General features: G+C 41.7%; 1 protein-coding gene across 6 annotated transcripts in view; it reads right to left on the bottom strand.

Moving 5' to 3' along the window:
- Positions 1 to 19,858, bottom strand: part of MINDY4 (MINDY lysine 48 deubiquitinase 4) — a 145,571-nt gene that overhangs the window by 98,691 nt on the left and 27,022 nt on the right. For 5 of the 6 annotated variants that reach the window (XM_027539461.1, XM_027539458.1, XM_027539459.1 and 2 more), the window contains 3 exons: positions 19,451 to 19,570; positions 13,229 to 13,464; positions 9,543 to 9,789 (listed from right to left, as the gene is read on the bottom strand). In XM_027539461.1, the coding sequence (XP_027395262.1) occupies positions 9,543 to 9,789; positions 13,229 to 13,464; positions 19,451 to 19,546 (579 nt within the window). In that variant the 5' untranslated portion in view covers positions 19,547 to 19,570. The remainder of the gene's footprint in view (positions 1 to 9,542; positions 9,790 to 13,228; positions 13,465 to 19,450; positions 19,571 to 19,858) is intronic. The other variant, XM_027539462.1, reaches the window with a different exon arrangement.

The following is a 19,858-nucleotide window of genomic DNA, read 5'->3' as shown; positions in this document are numbered from 1 at the left end:
TCTGTAATTTCTAAACCCCAAAACCTCTAAAAAGTGAACATTTCTGTTGGAATCCTATGGCAAATTCTTTTTAATTGTTATGAAGTTACTTGTAGTCTTTTTTTTACCCCACCACACCATGGGGCTTGGCGTATCGTAGTTTCCTGACCAGGGATCAAACCCAGGCCCTCAGCAGTGAAAGTGAGGAACCTTAACCACTGGATTATAGGAATTCCCTTGTGGTCTTTTTTCAAGCATGAATATTCATATGCTTTGTGGCAGATATGTTTTGTTTATGGGATGCTACATCAAACCCTACTTCAGGCGTTCTGTGGTACGTGGTTTATGCACTGTATTTCCTTTCTGAAATTAAAAAAAAAAAAAATCTAAATTACAAAGCACATTTGGCCCAGAGGTTTTGGATAAACAATTGGGGACCTGCAGTGCTGACTTCCCACAAGACCACGGTGAGGGCTAAAGGAAAGACCCAGACCCATGTACGGCAGTAGCACAGAGCCAACCTCTTGAAGCAGCCAGCAAATGTTACAACGCCACTGCTTAGTATCTTTGCCCCTCTCCCCGCATACTCACGGCCCTACCCTTTCCTGCCAGTAGGCCAAGTGATGGAGGCCGTTATTCCTTCCTCTCTGGTGTCCCCAGATGCCGGGAGCAGCAGACCGGTAAGGAGATTTAGCAACAATTTTAACCCCTGACTTGCGGTTGCTCCGATTCCAATGAGAGTGGCTGGCCCCCTGCCTGAGGGCATTGTAGGACTTGTGCTAGGGTGTAGCTCGCTTTCTTTTCAAGAAATTTTGGTGGTATATAGTGTAGTAGATTCTGATTATATTAGAGAAATTAAAAGTTTTGATCTCGCTGCCTACCAAAACTGTGCAAATTAATAAAGGTCAAAAAATAACACAGTTTTTGCTTTTACCTTATCAGGCAGGAAAAAACTTGACTTCTCAAGCTAAGAGCCACAGAGCATTTAGATCTAGTGATCTAGCCTTTTGGGTGCAGAAAATTACAGCTCCAAGGCCTTTAAAAGATCTTTTAATTCAAGAAAATAAAATGTCAGGGCTATTAGACACAGGAACAGACGTCTCTTAACATTGCTGGGAAAGACTGACCCAACTCCTGGCCAACACATACTACTGAAAATGAGTTGAGATTAGAAAAAGTGGTATGCGGGGTGGGAATGCTGTAGAGAAAAGGGTGAGGGAGAGTTTTGAGTTTCCTGTTGTTGGAAGTATTCAAGCAAAGATTAGATGGTTGCTTGTCATCTAAAAAGCTATAGATCAGATTTAGGTTACAAAACGATAACTGGAAAAGCTTATAAACATGTTGTGCAACACCTCTTTACTTACTTCTCATATTTAGGTCGGCCAAAAGTTTTAAAAAACTGATAATGCCCCTTTGAAGCTGCGGAGAGATTGTTTACTAACTTTAAATGATTTCCAAAAATTATTAGGGGACATTAATTGGATACGCCCTCATTTAAAACTGACTACTGCAGATTTAAAGCCTTTATTTGATTGCTTAAAAATTGATCCTAATTCCAGTTCTAAGAGAAAGTTGACTAATGAGACAGAGTTAGCTCTTGTTGAAGTGTATGAGACTTTAAATGATCAGTTAATTAGGATTAATATTACCAAAAGATGAGATTAAATTATTCTTCCAACAAAACATACACCTACAGGGTGCTTGTGACAAAAAGGCCCATTGGTTCCATCTACCAGTGATCCCAAGAAAAATAGTTTTATCTTATCCCAGCTTGGTGGCACAATTAATTATAAAAGGAGGAAAAAAGAAGTGTGGAACTTTTTAGAAAAGGAGTAGCAAATATAATAATTTCACTCAATAAGGATCAACTGCAAGTCTTTTATAAAATAGTGATAATTGGCAAGTTGCCCTGATAGATTTCAGGGGTCAAATTTTGTTTCATTTGCCCTCAAGCCCCCACAGTAGTTAAAAGTTCAAAAATGTTAGATTGGCAGTTTGAAGATACCTGTGGAACTTTCCAACCGTATGTAGTTCCTACGCTCCCCTTTACCCTATGGGGGAGGGACGTGCTGTCTCAAATAGGAGATACTCAGAGAAGGGTTTTCTCAATTTCTTAGTTATCAACAGGTGGTACAATTAACAATACTTTATATATTGTTATAAATACATAATATAAATATATTTGCCTAATTACAGTTTGCCTAATTAGATATGGGTATAAATAAAATATAATAAAGGTATACCTAATTCTATTTATAGATCTATACTTACTTAATTTGTATATAAATCAATATATGTATTATATATATACTGTATAATTAAATGTATATTGCAGTAATATAATGTGTGTGGCTGATATTAATTGGTATGGATTGATGTGCTGTGATGATATATGTTCTGTATGCTGTATAATTATATATGTGTGACATGTATTATTACAGTACATTGGTTTGTGTTGGTTGGTATTGGCTGTGTGTGTGTTGTATTGCTGTAATATGTATGAATTGATATATTAATTATAAGATTAATTCAAGTATATTGATTTATATATATTGTATGTCAATAAGTTTATACTTGTTGCCATATATAAATACATTTTGCATTTAGGTATATCTGTATACCAAAATGAGATAAGGAGGTTATACATTTATTTAAATTTATAGAGACCTAAACTAAACATTAGACCTAAATTAACATATCTCTAAATTTATGTTGTTAAAATGTAAATTTTAAAAAATTTTAAAAATTAAATTGACAACTGCTTGATAATTCCTTTGCAATAAAACCCCCATAGGTGTAATTGGGGTGGCCAGACAAAAAATTGGTTTTATAGCAAAACAGCCCCCTAGAGTGGGTCCATCTTCCCGCTCAAACTAAAAAGGTAGTGGCTTCTTATCCGGGATTGATAGCTACTTTGATATTAAAGGAAAAAAGCGGAACATTAAATTATTTGGTAAAGAGCCATCAGAAATTGTAATTCCATATAATAAGGAACAACTTGTTGCTCTTCTAATGTTTGATAAAAATTGGCAGATTGCTATAGGAAACCATTTTGGTCAAAATTTTGCATCATTTACCCTCACATGTTTTGCTGAATTTTATATCCAGACATCCAGTTATTTTTTCTGTCAGATGTAAACAATCTCCTATTCCAAATGCTCAAATAGTTTTTACTGATGGGTCAGCAAACGGTAAAGCCTCCATAGTTACTAAAAATCACCAAAAGGTTTTAAAAACACAGGAAACTTCAGCTCAAAGAGCTGAAATAACAGCAGTCATAGAGGCTTTTGCTATGTTTGCAGATGAGGAATTTAACCTTTATTCTGATTCTCAGTATATTGTCAGGTTGTTTCCACACATTGAAACTGCGGTTTTGCCTGAAAATAAAACTACCATATTTAATTTGTTAACTAAATTTGGAAAAGAAATAAAGTATTTTTCATTGGACACATTCGGGCTCATTCCAGATTGCCCGGCCCTTAAAATGCCTTTAATGATTTGGCTGACTTGTTAACCTGAAATACAGTGGCTACTGTGATTGAGGAGGCCAGAGCCTCTCACTTACTTCATCATCAATACGCTACTGCTTTAAGGTATCAATTCCAAATTCCCAGAGAGACTGCTCGAGAAATTGTGCGTTCTTGCTTATATTGCCCCACTGTTTATAATAGTCTACCTATGGGAGTTAATCCTCGCGGTCTCAAACCTAACGTACTCTGGCAAATGGATGTAACTCATGTCTCTTCATTTGGAAAACTCCTTTGTTCTTTAACTGTAGACACCTTTTCTCATGTTATTATTGCAACTGCTCGTACAGGGGAAGCAATTAAAGATGTAATACAACATCTCTTTACTTGTTTTTCATATTTGGGCCTACCAAAAGCTTTGAAAACTGACAATGCTCCTGCTTATACTTCTAAGTCTTTTCAGGAATTTTGTATAAAGTTTCAAATTAAACATAATACAGGCATCCCTTATAATCCCCAGGGACAGGCCATTGTGGAAAGAGCACATCAAACATTAAAAATCCAAATTCAAAAACTAAAAGAAGGGGAGTTTAAGTATAGCTGTCCCCATCAAATCTTGCAACATGCTCTTTTCGTAATAAATATTTGCTCTTTTCGTAATAAATATTCTAAATACTGATCTGGCTGGAACTACTGCAATGCTTCGTCATTGGTGCCTGGAGCAATTAAATGCAAAACCGTTAGTCAAATGGAAGGACCTTCTCTCAGGACAATGGAAGGGTCCTGACCCTTATTAACTAGCGGTCGAGGATGTGCTTGTATTTTTCCACAGGATGCAGATTCTCCAATTTAGATCCAAGACAGGTTGATTCGCCATGTTGCAGACCCCCAGACATCCAGTTCCCCCATTGCTTCGATCACAAAAGAGGAGCCCACCGGAAGGGAAGGCAAGATAAACATCGAGATCCCGGCAAGACTGACGGGGCTGCTGCAGTGCGAACTCCAACCAGAAAATAATTCTACTTATTCTGTTTTGGCTTGTCTACCCTCTCCTTATGTTTTTCTCTTTACCAATGATTCTGGAAAACTTAATGTACATGTGACTTTCACTGGTGGACCCAATGTAGTGACTTGTGAACAATGCATGCTCTTATCTTGTTTAAACCCTCAGTATAATGTTTGCTCCTTTGTAGTGTTACAACGTCCACCTTATCTTATGATGTAACCACTTATTGATATAACTATAGTCTTGCTATGTTACAACAACTACAAGATTTAATGTGATCACGACGATTTGTGGGCTTTACTTATTTTAGGAATATCAGCTTTAATAGCAGCAATTACTTCTGTTACTGTGGCAGCAATATCATTGACTCAACAAGTGCATACTGCCCAATATGTTGATGCTATGTCTAAAAATGTCTCTTTAAGTCTAGCAACACTGGAAGTTATAGATAGAAAATTGGAGATGAGAGTAGACGCCTTAGAAGAGGCAATAATGCATATTGGGACTGAGTTACAGGCTTTAAAAGTGAAAATGGCTCTGTCTTGCCACGCTGATTAACGGTGGATATGCGTGACATCTTTAAAGGTAAACGAGACAAATTATGAATGGGAAAAAATCAAAAATCGTATCTCAGGTGTTTGGAACAGCTCTGACATTGGCCTGGACTTAGGGAAATTTCATAATCAAATACAGACCCTGGAACACTCTCGACTGGATTTTACCACCGCTGGAGCAGCTAATGACTTATTTCACACCTTCTCTAACTTTACTTCTGGAAAAAACATTCTGTCTAATATCTTTAGTTCTAGTTGTGCTTCTCATAATCATTCTTCCTTGTATTGCCAGGATTCTTCGGCAGAACATTCAAAAGCTCGCGACTGAGCTGCATCTGGCTGTTTTAAGAAATAAAAAAGGGGGAGATGCCGGGAGCCGGCATATTGCATATTGAGTGCATATTGCATATTGAGTGCAGCACTTTTCAGGATCTGGAATAGCTCAACTGGAAATTCTATCACTGCCGGTAGCCAGCGTGAGGAACTCCGCCCATGACAAAGGTCATGAGGAAGGAGGCTCGGCATACGCAAAGGCGGGATCGAGCTTCAGGAGTCCCCCTGGAAATTCTCGAGCATATACCCCCAAAACCAGAGTCTGCCTACTTTCTGCTTTGTGCTTTTACCTACACCTCTGACTTTACGGGGGGCTGTCCCCCACTACCTCTCTGAAAAAAGTTAGCTTACAGCTCCAGTTAATAATTCCTGGGTGTGACAGTGTTTAACCTACAAACTCCTTTGGAAATCCTCTAGCCTGCCTGAATAGGTTTTTCCGGCCACATGTGATTGTTCAGAGCCTCCCAACTGTGAGAGGCAGGAGATGTTCTAAACTGTCTAAACACAGATTCTTTTGAGTAGTTAAAAGATTGATTAGAAATTGTATTGGTGAAGGGATTTTCACTTGTTGGGCCAATGTTTGCTGCTAAGTTCCCATATCCCTTACCTGCTGTGTCCCTGGCAGTGTATTGGTTAATATAATTGGTGTAAATAGTAGCTTTAATGTTTGTAACCTGGGACCCTTGAGTTAATTCTTTTTGTAGCCCACCACACCTTTGCGCTGTACGAATGCAACTTTATCTAATGCTTTTGGAGGGTGGCTCCTGACCAATCACCTTTAGAGAAAAATAAGTTTTCTGAAGAAAAGGTCTTAAAATGTTAACAGGCCTCCGGGCCAGAAGATGATGCAAATCACCTAAGCTTTTGCATATGATAAGTTTGCAGGAAGAAAGCCTGGTTTGCTGCAAGACTCTACCCCTTCCCCCATTATCCTCTGTGCATAACTTAAGGTATAAAAACTACTTTGAAAAATAAAGTGCGGGCCTTGTTCACCGAAACTTGGTCTCACCATGTCGTTCTTTCTCTTACCTTCTGGCTGAATTATTCAGCCTCTTTTCTGCACTAAATTTCCTCACTGAGCTATCCTTATTTCAGCCTCTTTTCTCCACTGAATTTCCTCACTGAGCTATCCTTATTTCAGCCTCTTTTCTTCACTGAATTTTACTGAGCTATCCTCATTCTATTACTCTTTATATCCTTAATTAACATTTAATTAAGCAATTGTTTCCTGATCTTCGCCTACGCCGTCTCTCCTTCGAATACCCTGGATCAGCCGGGGCTGGTCCCCGGCACCCAGAGCTTCCCAGTTCAGTGACCTATACCTAGTAAGCAATCAAGTCTTGCTCACTTTCAAAATGCAGGAACTGCAGAGCAGTCAACTGAAGTGTCCTCTCTATCAATCATTAACCAGTAAAATGGGAACTCACGTTGTTACCCGTCTGAGGTGGAGGAGTAGAGGGAGGGGACAAAAATACACCTGCTGAGCTTTTTCTGGATCTCAGCAATTCCAGAAATAATCCTGAGCCAAATGGTAAAGCCTGTGCCAAAAAAAGAACATCTAATTCTGTCCTGTTCCCACCCAGTGGAAATTACTAGGCACCATAAACCTCCTCCGAAAGCCACCCAGGGCATTCCTTGCCACAGAGCAAAGAAAACATTAGTCATTGTTCCCAAGGAGACCCAAACTTCCGGCCAAGGGCAGGGAACCCAGCCTCTTACTCATCCTTCGAAAGTGCAGAGCTGACCTAGCGGTAAAAAATGATGCAATACCTAGCAAACCTCGCTCTTTTCTCTTGTATGGCCAAAGCACTCAAAAGCCCACAGAACACCTTCCAGAAAACCTGGGGAAATGCCACTTTAGTGTCCCTTCACAAGATTCAGATACCCCAGGGGAAAAAAGCACCTCAGAGGAGAACTGCTTCTTCTTTGGGGAGGAGTTTGTGGCAATCTCTCAGTAGTAAAGCAGGTCCAAGCCCTCGCCCTCACACCTCAGTACTGAAGGGGACTGAACTGCACAGACTTGATGATTCGAAAGTCATGGTAGGCAGGACCTGCCTGGTGGTCCAGTGGCTAAGACTCTGCGCTCCCAATGCAGGGGACCCAGGTTCAATTCTTGGTCAGGGAACTAGATCCCACATGCCACAACTAAAGATCCCTCATGCCACAATGAAAATCGAAGATCCCTCGTGCCGCAACTAAGACCCAGCACTGCCAAACAAATAAATACATATATAAAAAAGCAAGTCATGGTACGATAGGACCCTAACATTCATCTGGTCCACCAGTTCTCAAAGTATAGCCCATCAACCTTAGGGGTCCCTGCCCAAACCCTTTCAGAGAGCTCAAAACTACTTTCATTATAATAATAAGATATGATGTGCGTTTTTCACCATGTTGATGCTTGCAGTGATGATCCAAAAGCACTGGTGGGAAAACCTGCTGACCTTCAGCACGAATCAAGGCAGCAGCACCCAACTATACCAGTGCTCGAGGTATTCAACCGCACTTACAATAAAAATGCTAATTTCACTTAAGAATGTCCTTGCTGATGCACAGAAAATGTTAATTGCCTCCGATCTTGATCCTGTGTTAGACATCTCTTTAATAGTCTGTGTGACAAAGTAGGAGATACATATATAAACATTGTGTGGGATACAGATGATGACGGCTGTGACTAGGCAAAGCCCTACATGCAGCCATCTGAGCTGTGAGCTGAACTTGCTACTGTGTTTCATGGAACCACTGACAGATGAACTACGGTTAATTCAGACAGGTCTTTGGCAGGCATTTTCTTGAAAATAAATTGAACTCAAGGGAAACAAATGATATATTGTTGCCAGTGATCAAATACAAGTTACCTTAAAAATCAGAATTTGGAGAAACATGTTTACCATTATGAACTTGAGGGCTTCTGGATACTTAAAAACTTTCTGATGAGTTGAGTGATGACATTAACAAATGTGACTTTTTTTTATGGTTTCTTGTATAATGAAATGTGTCAACATTCAGAGAATCTATATAACTTCATAAAACAATAACTTTCAGGTGACCAATGCATCGTGTTACTAAGCCATGTGGTGGTAAAAGATTCATTCAAAGTGCAAAACAAACCAATGAAAACTGATAACACACAAAAAGTTCATTGGGATGGTTTCAGATTCCACATTAAGAAACAACTTGTCTAGCTTTGATGTAATAGTAAAGAATACCCCTAGTTTTCTGAAAAGACAATGAAGAAACTTTTCCCTTTTCCAATTGCATGATCACCTCTGAGCCATGAAATTCCAGATCTCAAAGGTGTGTCGGACACCTGGTCTAACAAACAAGACCATGGCCAAGAGACCGTGTCCAAAAGACCTTTAAAGACCTTGTCCAAAAATCTCAGGAGATGTAGGCAGGGGCGGAGAGAGGGTCCACTGCTTTTTGCCTTTAATTCCAGATGAGCTGGAAGAACAGCGCTGCCCCTGAAGCCTCACTTGCATGTACACATGCTGCCCCGAGAGTGGGGTGACCAGCGTGGACACAGATGACCTGTTTTTGGTTTGCTTAGGCTCCCTGATTTGACTGACAGTACACTATGAGTTTGGTGTTTGATTTTCCTTTGTTGTTCTGTTTCTCTTTTAAAGTTTTACAAACTCTTTTTACATTCATTCTCTCCTTTGCTTTAGTTTCCCACCTGACAGGAGCCTACCATCGCCTCTCTTTAAGGGAGTCTATAAAACATCAGTGTTAAATTTTTAGAATTTTTTTTAAAGCAAAACCAAACTATAAGGATTGGGATTTCTTTTTCCTCTTTTCACTATCATGTTTTTAAAAATAAAAAGTACGTTCTGTAGACTTGGCTGGGTCCCCCACTCCTGAACTGCAAAGATAAACCTAGGTCGATGTGTTCTCACTCGGCAAAGGAACATAGAACCATGGTAACCACCTAGTTGATAAGATGGGTAAACTGAGGGCAGGGAAGGTGATGAGGCCATGGCCCCACAGAGAGCTGGCAGTAGAGCTAGGGAATGATAAAAGGCCCCTTGTTCTTGCCCATCCCATGATATACATCCTCCCTTCTGGAGCTGTCTTGTGGGGCACCCTAAATAAACCCAGGCACCCCTTAAGCCATGCCTGTCCTCAATTTCCATGCTCAGAGCATCAGGCTCAAGCATCATAGCTCATAGCTCATCATGCTCATAGCTCAAGCATCAGGCCCACCTGTGGGGAGCTGGCAATGGGCCCGGCCATCATGCCTCGGACAATCAGGCCAGACTTTGGCCTGACCTTCTCTCCCATCCTCTTCGTGTCCAAGGAAGGCTCTGACATTGGAAGCTTGTCCGTCTTCTCCCAAGCAGAAGCCACAGTGGGGCTTTCACCTGCGACAGTCTTTATAGGCCTACTTTTGTGTGAGGACCTTTTGGATGATACAAAATGACCAAGTACATCCCCATCAAGACTGTCGTGTCTGCAAAAAAGGGATATTTCCATTAAAACAGAGTCCTCAAAGGAAATTGCTAGCAATAATAATAAATTGCACAGTCCACAGGCACTCACAGTAAGCCCATTCACAAATCTGTGGTGATTTCTAACCAGCTTTATCATTAAAGGTAAGGGAAAGAAAAGACTTCTGTATCTGGGCAGGTCTGGCCTACAAAATGAGGCCAGAAACAAGAAACAAAATCCGGGTTGATGACTGATGATAGGATTCCTTGAACTGTCAACATAAAGAGCATCCTTGTCTCTTCCAGACCCCAGTGATTAAGGAAAACTGTTGCCCTTCAATACCATAGTTCCCCACCCCACCCCAACTATAGTATATATAGGGTTTAGTACTAACCAGGGTACTGGGCATTTATTGGGGGGCTTGGAATGTATCCCCCATGGATAAAGGGGGAGGATGGTATAGTCTTGAAAGGGGTGGAGCCCCATTACTGCACACTATTGAAGGTGGTGGATGGAGACCTTTGGCAAACTTGGTGTTCCCAGTTAAAGTTCAGCAAAGTTAGGCATGGAAACAGCTTCTTTTCCTGGGTTGCTTGGCATTGAGAGAGAGAAAGAATAAGAAAAAAAGATGGTGCACGTGTATGTGTGTGTATGTTTAAGAGAGTAAGAGAGCAGGACTTCCCTGGTGGCCCAGTGGCTAAGATTCCGCACTCCCAATCCAGGGGGCCCAAGTTTGATCCCTGGCTGGGGAACTAGACCCCACATGCTGCAACAAAGATCGAAGATTCTCATGCCACAGATAAGATCCAGTTCAGTTCAGTTCAGTCACTCAGTCATGTCCGACTCTTTGTGACCCCATGAACCGCAGCACACCAGGCCTCCCTGTCCATCACCAACTCCCAGAGTTTACCCAAACTCATGTCCATTGAGTCAGTAATGCCATCCAGCCATCTCATCCTCTGTCGTCCCCTTCTCCTGCCTTCAATCTTTCCCACCATCAGGGTCTTTTCAAATGAGTCAGCTCTTCACATCAGGTGGCCAAAGTATTGGAATTTCAGCTTCAACATCAGTCCTTCCAATGAACACCCAGGACTGATCTCCTTTAGGATGGACTGGTTGGACCTCCTTCCAGTCCAAGGGACTCTCAAGAGTCTTCTCCAACACCACAGTTCAAAAGTATCAATTCTTCAGCGCTCAGCTTTCTTCACAGTCCAACTCTCACGTCCATACATGACCACTGGAAAAACCATAGCCTTGACTAGACGGACCTTTGTTGGCAAAGTAATGTCTCTGCTTTTCAATATGCTATCTAGGTTGGTCATAACTTTCCTCCCAAGGAGTAAGCGTCTTTTAATTTCATTGCTGCAATCGCCATCTGCAGTCATTTTGGAGCCCAGAAAAATAAAGTCAGCCACTGTTTCCCCATCTATCTGCCATGAAGTCATGGCAGATAGATGGCAGATGCCATGATCTTAGTTTTCTGAATGTTGAGCTTTAAGCCAACTTTTCACTCTCCTCTTTCACTTTCAAGAGACCCTTTAGTTCTTCTTCACTTTCTGCCATTAGGGTGGTGTCATCTGCATATCTGAGGTTATTGATATTTCTCCTGGCAATCTTGATTCCAGCTTGTGCTTCCTCCAGCCCAGTGTTTCTCATGATGTACTCTGCATATAACTTAAATAAGCAGGGTGACAATATACAGCCTTGACATACTCCTTTTCCTATTTGGAACCAGTCTGTTGTTCCATGTCCAGTTCTAACTGTTGCTTCCTGACCACATATAGGTTTCTCAAGAGGCAGGACAGGTGGTCTGGTATGCCCATCTCTCTCAGAATTTTCCACAGTGTAACCACATAAATAAATAGTTTTTTTTTTAAAAAAGAATGCGACTTCATTTTTTTTCCTGAGTTCTAAAAGGCCTTATTTTTCAGATTTTTTTCATCTCTCCAGTGTTCTGTGGCCTCTCAGAATTCTATACCCCTGTCTTTAAGAAAATGCAAACAAAGGAAGCCCTTGAACCTCCTGAATCATGGAAATTAAATTACACATTTTGAATCATAAGTATCTATCACAAAGTGGTCCATTCCCATGGCCTCTAGAGAAAAACAACAAAGCTCCATGACAGGGATTCTGAAAACTCAGCCACAGGAGGCTGAGTGACGGCCTCCTGAAGATGTTCACACCCTAAACCCTGGAACCTGTGAATATGTTACCTTACACAGCAAAGAAAGGGACTCTGCAGACATGATTATGTTAAGACTCTTGAGATGAAGAGGGAGGGGATAAATGTTACACACAAGTGACTCACGATGTTGTACAGAGGAAACTCACACGATGTTGTAAAGCAATTATATCCAGTAAAAAATAAATCAAAAGAGTCCTGAGATGGGCATATTACCATAGATTGACTGGGTGGGCCCAGTGCAGTCCCAGGGGTCCTTCTTAGAGGGAGACAGGAGGATGAGTCTGCAGTAGGAGATGTGACAAAGGAAGCAGGGGTTGTAATGATGTGCTCTGAAGACAGAGGAAAAGGCCACAAGCCAAGGAATGGAGGCAGCCTTTAGAATTTAAAAAAGGGAAGGAAACAGATTCTCCCCTCAAAGTTTCTAGGAAGAACCAACCCTCCTGACACCTTGCCATTAGCCCAGTGAGACCAATTTTCGGCTTCTGACCTCAACTGTAAGGTAATAAATTGGTGTCGCTTTAGGACATCAGGATGGTTCAGTTTTGTAGGTCAACTTGTTTAGGCTATGCTCCCCAAGTGTTTGGTCAAACACTAGTCTAGATGTTGCTATGAAGATATGTTTTAGATGTGATTAATATCTACAATCAGCTGCTTAAGTAAAGGATATCACTCTAGATAATATAAGTGGGCTTCATTTAATCAGTTGATGACCTTAAGAACAAAAACAGAAGCTTCCCAAAGAAGTAATTCTGCCTCAAGACTGTAACACAGAAAACCTGCCTGAGCTTCCAGCATACTAGTCTGCCACATAGATTTCAGACTTGCCAGCCACTACGACCACATGAACCAATTACTTAAAATAAATCTTTATTTAAATACATAACATTTATACACACATATATTTATGCATGCGTGCTAAGTCACATCAGTAGTGTCTGACTCTTTTAGACTGTGGACTGTAGCTCTCCAGGCTCCATAGGATTCTCCAGGCAAGAAAACTGGAGGATGGTTGTCATGCCATCCTCCAGGGGATCGTCCCAACTCACGGATCGAACACATTTCTTAACGTTTGCTGCATTGGCAGGCGAGTTCTCTGCCACTGGCACCACCTGGGGAGCCAATGTATATTTACACCTATACACATTTATGTATCTTATTGGTTCCTGCTGGTCCTGTTTCTCTGGAGAAACAGCCACTATTTACAGCCACTGAGTTTATCATTATTTGTTACAGAAGCAATAAGAAACTAATCCACAGTATAAATGAGAAGAGATACCTGGCTTTGCTTATTTCTGACAATGATGTTCTCCAAGTCTCATCTTCATCTGCAAGGTGGTATATGTTTACCAGAGTGGTCTCTGAGCTTCTCAATGGTAATTTGTTACTTTTCTTTGGTACTGAGAGTTCGGGGATCCTTGTTTCTTGAGTAACATTGTTACCAATATTTCCAAAGTGATCCAGAAAGTATCTGGTAATGAGTTCAAGGTTTGTTTTTAGAGGATTTTCCTTTGCCTATCATTGGAAGAAAAAAAAATCCTTAATTTATTTACAGTTTTAGAGGAAGGGTGGGAAAAGCAGCCACTGCAATTCTTTGACATAGTTTATCAACTTCTTACTCATCCATACATTGTCTCCGCAAACATTCACTAACTACTTATTATATGTCAAGTTCTGTGTTAGGGAGCAACAGAGATGAAAATAAAATCAATACCTTCAAAGAACTAGTATCCAATGCATGAGACAGGAGATTCAGTGAACAAATGTAATAAAATGTGATATGAACAGAGGCACCCCTAATCAAATTTCCTCTTGGTTTTTTTCGCCTGGAAATAAATTTATAAAACATATATCCTTTCATTCAAAAAAACAATTCAGTCTTTATGATCACTAATTCTACAAGTTTATAAACATTTGGGCCCTGCATGATTTCTTTGTGTATGCTACGTGTGTGTGTGTGCTAAGTCACCAGTCTTGTCCGACTCTTTATGACCCTATGGACTGCAGCCTGCCAGGCTCCTCTGTCCATGGCATTCTCCAGGCAAAATACTGGAGTGGGTTGCCATGCCCTCCTCCAGGGGATCTTCCCGTGGAGGATCTAACCCTTGTCTACTGTGGCTCCTGCGCCGCAGGCGGGTTCTTTACCACTGAGCCACCTGGGAAGCCCCTTCTTAGCTTGTGTACTCTACATCTAACCCTGGACACAGGAACGACAGAGACAAACAGCAGAAGGTTAGTGCAAGAGCACAGAGAGCAGTCAGGATTGACTCCGTTTATGTCCCAATCTTTAAAAAAGATAAAATGAAACTCTTTGGTAGTAGATTTTGGAAACAAGTGGTGTCAGTACTCCCCTACCCTGACAGCACTAAATATTACCTTTGAAGGTTTTTTTCAAACACAAATTCTCAGGCCTTGCTGAGTCTTACTAAACCAGAATCGCCAAGATTAGAACCCTGATTCCTTTTAGGCATTCACCTAAGTAATATACACAGACAGAGTTATCCAAGCTGGTCTCAGGAGCTAGACCATGTGGCAGTCAGCACCCCACCTGCCAGGTAACATTCAGGCCCTTCGGAAAGGCAACCAGGCATGGGGCAGGTGGAGAGTTTGCTGTCAGAGCGATAAAGTGCCTGATAAAGAGCCTAGCACAGAGGGAACCCTTGGGTGTATCCAGTCTTTCCCCCTTACAATTTCCCTGACCTATGTAGTAGAACTCTGGGACCAAGACCCACAGGTTATGACCAAACTCAACAGAATTATCAGGCAGTCAAAATCAGGGGACAGTTTTATTTTTTAGAATAGGACCCAAATTATTTTGTCTAAGTCTAAACGAAACTTACAGGGAAGAGAGTTGGGGGGTTGGGGACATTACATAATTTACTTCAACCTTCTTATTTTCCTTTCAGTATGAGAGATTTGGGGCCCTAAATACCTGAATTATACATTGTGGTTTTTCGTATCATTTTGCTCATAAAGATACAGCCTTTATACAAATCTACGGATACCATTTTTCAAAACCGTAGTTTTATATAGGCATTTTATCTACGGTACAGTTAAAGGGGAAAACAAATTACTAGAATTAACATTAAATCACAGGGCTTTCCCAGAATCACTCTAGTTTTGAGCTGAGTGAACGTGAAAATTGTGATGACATAGACAGATTAATGAGTATATTTTCCTGTAAAATATAAGCTCCAATTTATTGTATAACAGCTAATAACTACTGGATAAATCAAATAATCAGGAGCTGACTGTGGCTCAGATCATGAACTCCTTATTGCCAAATTCAGACTGAAATTGAAGAAAGTGGGGAAAACTACTAGACCATTCAGGTATGACCTAAATCAAGTCCCTTATGACTATACAGTGGAAGTGAGAAATAGATTTAAGGGACTACATCTGATAGACAGAGTGCCTGATGAACTATGGATGGAGGTTCGTAACATTGTACAGGAGACAGGAAATAAGACCATCCCCAAGAAAAAGAAATGCAAAAAAGCAAAATGGCTGTCTGGGAGGCCTTACAAATAGCTATGAAAAGAAGAGAAGCCAAAAGCAAAGGAGAAAAGGAAAGATATATCCATTTGAATGCAGAGTTCCAAAGAATAGCAAGTAGAGATAAGACAGCCTCCCTCAGTGATCACTGCAAAGAAACAGAGGAAAATAAAGAATGGAAAAGACTAGAGATCTCTTCAAGAAAATTAGAGATACCAAGGGAACATTTCATGCAAAGATGGGCTCAATAAATGACAGAAATGGTATGGACATAACAGAAATAGAAGATATTAAGAAGAGGTGGCAAGAATACATAGGAGAACTGTACCAAAAATATCGTCAAGACCCAGATAATCACGATGGTGTGATCACTCACCTAGAGCCAGACATCCTGGAATGTGAAGTCAAGTGGGCCTTAGGAAGCATCAATATGAACAAAGCTAGTGGAGGTGATGGAATTCCAGTTGAGCTATTTCAAATCCTAAAAGATGATGCTGTAAAAGTGCTGCACTCAATATGTCAGCAAATTTGGAAAACTCAGCAGTGGCCACAGGAACTGGAAAAGGTCAGTTTTCATTCCAATCCCAAAGAAAGGCAATGCCAAAGAATGCTCACACTACTGCACAATTGCACTCATCTCACACGCTAGTAAAGTAATGCTGAGAATTCTCCAAGCCAGGCTTCAGGAATACGTGAACTGTGAACTTCCAGATGTTTAAGCTGGTTTTAAAAAAGGCAGAGGAACCAGAGATCAAATTCCCAACATCCATTGGATCATCGAAAAAGCAAGAGAGTTCCAGAAAAACACCTATTTCTGTGTTATTGACTATGCCAAAGCCTTTGACTGTGTGGATCACAATAAACTGTGGAAAATTCTGAAAGAGATGGGAATACCAGACCACTTGACCTGCCTCTTGAGAAACCGGTATGCAGGTCAGGAAGCAACAGTTAGAACTGGACATGGAACAACAGACTGGTTCCAAATAGGAAAAGGAGTACATCAAGGTTGTATATTGTCACCCTGCTTATTTAACTTATATGCAGAGTACATCATGAGAAACACTGGGCTGGAGGAAGCACAAGCTGGAATCAAGATTGCCGGGAGAAATATCAATAACCTCAGATATGCAGATGACACCACCCTTATGGCAGAAAGTGAAGAAGAACTAAAGGGCCTCTTGATGAAAGTGAAAGAGGAGAGTGAAAAAGTTGGCTTAAAGCTCAACATCCAGAAACCTAAGATCATGGCATCTGGTCCCATCACTTCATGGCAGATAGATGGGGAAACAGTGGAAACAGTGACAGACTTTATTTTTCTGGGCTCCAAAATCACTGCAGACGGTGATTGCAACCATGAAATTAAAAGACGCTTACTCCTTGGAAGGAAAGTTATGACCAACCTAGACAGCATATTAAGAAGCAGAGACATCACTTTGTCAACAAACGTCCGTCTAGTCAAGGCTATGGTTTTTCCAGTGGTCGTGTATGGATGTGAGAGTTGGACTATAAAGAATGCTGAGTGCTGAAGAATTGATATTTTTGAACTGTGGTGTTGGAGAAGACTCTTCCCTGGACTGCAAGGAGATCCAACCTGTCCATTCTAAAGGAGATCAGTCCTGGGTATTCATTGGAAGGACTGATGTTGAAGCTGAAACTCCAATACTTTGGCCACCTGATGCGAAGAGCTGACTCATTTGAAAAGACCCTGATGCTGGGAAAGATTGAGGGCGGGAGGAGAAGGGGACGACAGAGGATGAGATGGTTGGTTGGCATCACCGACTAGATGGACATGGGTTTGGGTGGACTCCAGGAGTTGGTGATGGACAGGGAGGCCTGGCATGCTGCGGTTCATGGGGTCTCAAAGAGTTGGACACGACTGAGTGACTGAACTGAACTGAACTGAATGAAAATATCTTAAGGATCTTAAGATAATAGCTACCTTAGGGAGACCACACTACAGTGAAGAAATAAAAATAACTTGAATGACAAAGATGCTTCTGGGAAGTTAGGTTAAAGGTGCATCTTCACAAAAATCTCACTGTGCCACAATGGTTAATTGAATTTTCTGCTTAACTGTCTCACTCTCTCTGGAAAAAAAATCTTTGTAAAATGTACAAAGCACTCTCCTGCCTTGTAAGAGAGCCGGTGGATGACTGATGAGTGTCTGCTACCTGGGCAGTAGTCTTCTGTCTACAGGACTTCAACCAAGTGCGTACAGGAGATGGAGGGGCCCGCGTGTCACCACAGGACCCAGAGCACAAAGGTCTTTCCAGGACTTCTGGAAAGACTTCACCTGGCTGCCACTTGTGATAAACGCTGAACAACATGTCCATGAGGTTCTTTCCACCTCTGTCACTACGCCCTCCCACAAGGCAACATCTGCTGGAGAGCCTGTTCTTGAATCTGTCAACTATAAATTGGTGCTTGCTAAGGGCATTTGCCATCTGCCTCTGTGGAGATTGACCCCTGTGCTGCTGCAGCTCTTGGCACACCCTGAGGGAGTTCAGGGTGGAGAGTGAGGCACTCTGTGCTCCAGGGAAACTGGTAGAACAAGTCTTAAGACAGTTTTCAGGAACTGATATTTTCAGGATACTGAAATATTTTTAGGAACTGATTTCAGGATCCTAATCCTTGTACCTCATACGTAGAAAAGCATTAAAACCCTTCATGATGACATCAGCTCCTTGTGACTAGCAGAAAATCTCTTGTAAAGTAAGCGCTTGATTGCACTGAATTCCTGCTTCACCAAAATCTTATATATTGCCCTTTCCCCACGACCTCTTTCGGAGAAGGCAATGGCAACCCACTCCAGCACTCTTGCCTGGAAAATCCCATGGATGGAGGAGCCTGGTGGGCTGCAGTCCATGGGGACACGACTGAGTGACTTCACTTTCATGTTTCACTTCCATGCATTGGAGAAGGAAATGGCAATTCACTCCAGTGTTCTTGCCTGGAGAATCCCAGGGACGGGGGAGCCTGGTGGGCGGCCGTCTATGAGGTCGCACAGAGTCGGACACAACTGAAGCGACTTAGCAGTGGCGGCGGCACTACCTCTTTGGCGCAGTCTCTCAGCGCTGAGGCGCTGCCTCCCAGGCTGCAGTCATCACTTTGCCCCAAATAAAACTTAACTCACAACTCTCACATGGTGCCTCATTTTTGGTCAAAAAGTCAAATCATAAGATTCTCTCTTCTAATAGAAAGAGCAATTAATTCAGAACGGTATTTTTATTCATTCATTCATATTTTCATTCACTTGCTCATTCATTCATTCATTCATAAATACACACTATTTACCACATCATCAAGCATCATGGTGAAGTATGGGGATACAACCGGTATCCTGAAGCGTCCAGAGTAGTGGGGGAGGCAGATCCTAAGTAAACACCCACACAAATATTCTATTATAAGCGTAATAAGCACAACAGAAGAAAACTATGCAGCGTTCTGAAGGCTTATAACAGACGGTGGGGGGATCGAGGAGGGGGGTCAAGTAAGCACCCCCATCACCACCCAAGGAGGTACCTGTTCCATTTGCTATCTCAACTTCAACACATCTGGGTTAGCTGAACCCAAACCCCCCATCTGCCTGAATTAAATGTCACAGTGGCCTTAAGAAAAAAGTTATTACTCCGAGCTGAAGAAGGAAAACCATTCCTTTTTCAGGAGGCAAAGAATGGAAAATTTTAGCATAACTGAATGCTATATTCTTCAGTACAGTCTTACTAAAAATAGTCTCTCTGGAAGGGAAGGAGCACAGGGAATAATTGTTAACAGGCTCAGGCCTGGGTGCAAAAATGAGCCCCATACAGTGCATGCGTGCTGACAGTGGGGTGGGGCAGACAGAAGCTAGAAACCCGCACACAGTCGGGATTTGTCTGTTTCTCCCTGACCGCAGGTGCGGCAAGCCTCTAGCCACTGGTCTCTGGTGACCTGGCAGGGCTCGTGAGTACTGTGACATTGCCAAAATCCGTTCCAAAACTCCCCACCACACTTTGAAAGTATGTACCTTGTTCTCCTTGTAGAGGAATTCAAGATGCAAAACCTTTCGGAGATCGTTTCTGCTGTTTATGCTGAGATCGGAGCGTGGGCGTTCCTGGTCCATGGTCACATACGTCTTCTTTAAGCCCTGAGGGAAGTACTCTAAATCACTATTTACCATTTTAAATCTAAACCTTCCCAGCTCTGACGCAGAGGATCAACAAAAAGACTGCTGATGTTCATTACCGTCATCTTCTCCCACCTTCCTCACAGTATATTGGGAGGACTGAAAACTGACTTAAGAATTTACTCTTACATAACTTTTACACTTGACATCATCTTCATGATTATTACTCCGAATCCTACAGCCACCCTGTGGGTGGAGCTCAGGCTGAAGCTGTCAGCACATTTTAGAGAAAAAGAAAGCAAAATGGAG

This window comes from Bos indicus x Bos taurus, chromosome 4 (genome assembly GCF_003369695.1).
Source record: "Bos indicus x Bos taurus breed Angus x Brahman F1 hybrid chromosome 4, Bos_hybrid_MaternalHap_v2.0, whole genome shotgun sequence".
Classification (NCBI taxonomy): domain Eukaryota; kingdom Metazoa; phylum Chordata; class Mammalia; order Artiodactyla; family Bovidae; genus Bos; species Bos indicus x Bos taurus.
This window is presented reverse-complemented; position numbering and strand designations above follow the sequence as displayed.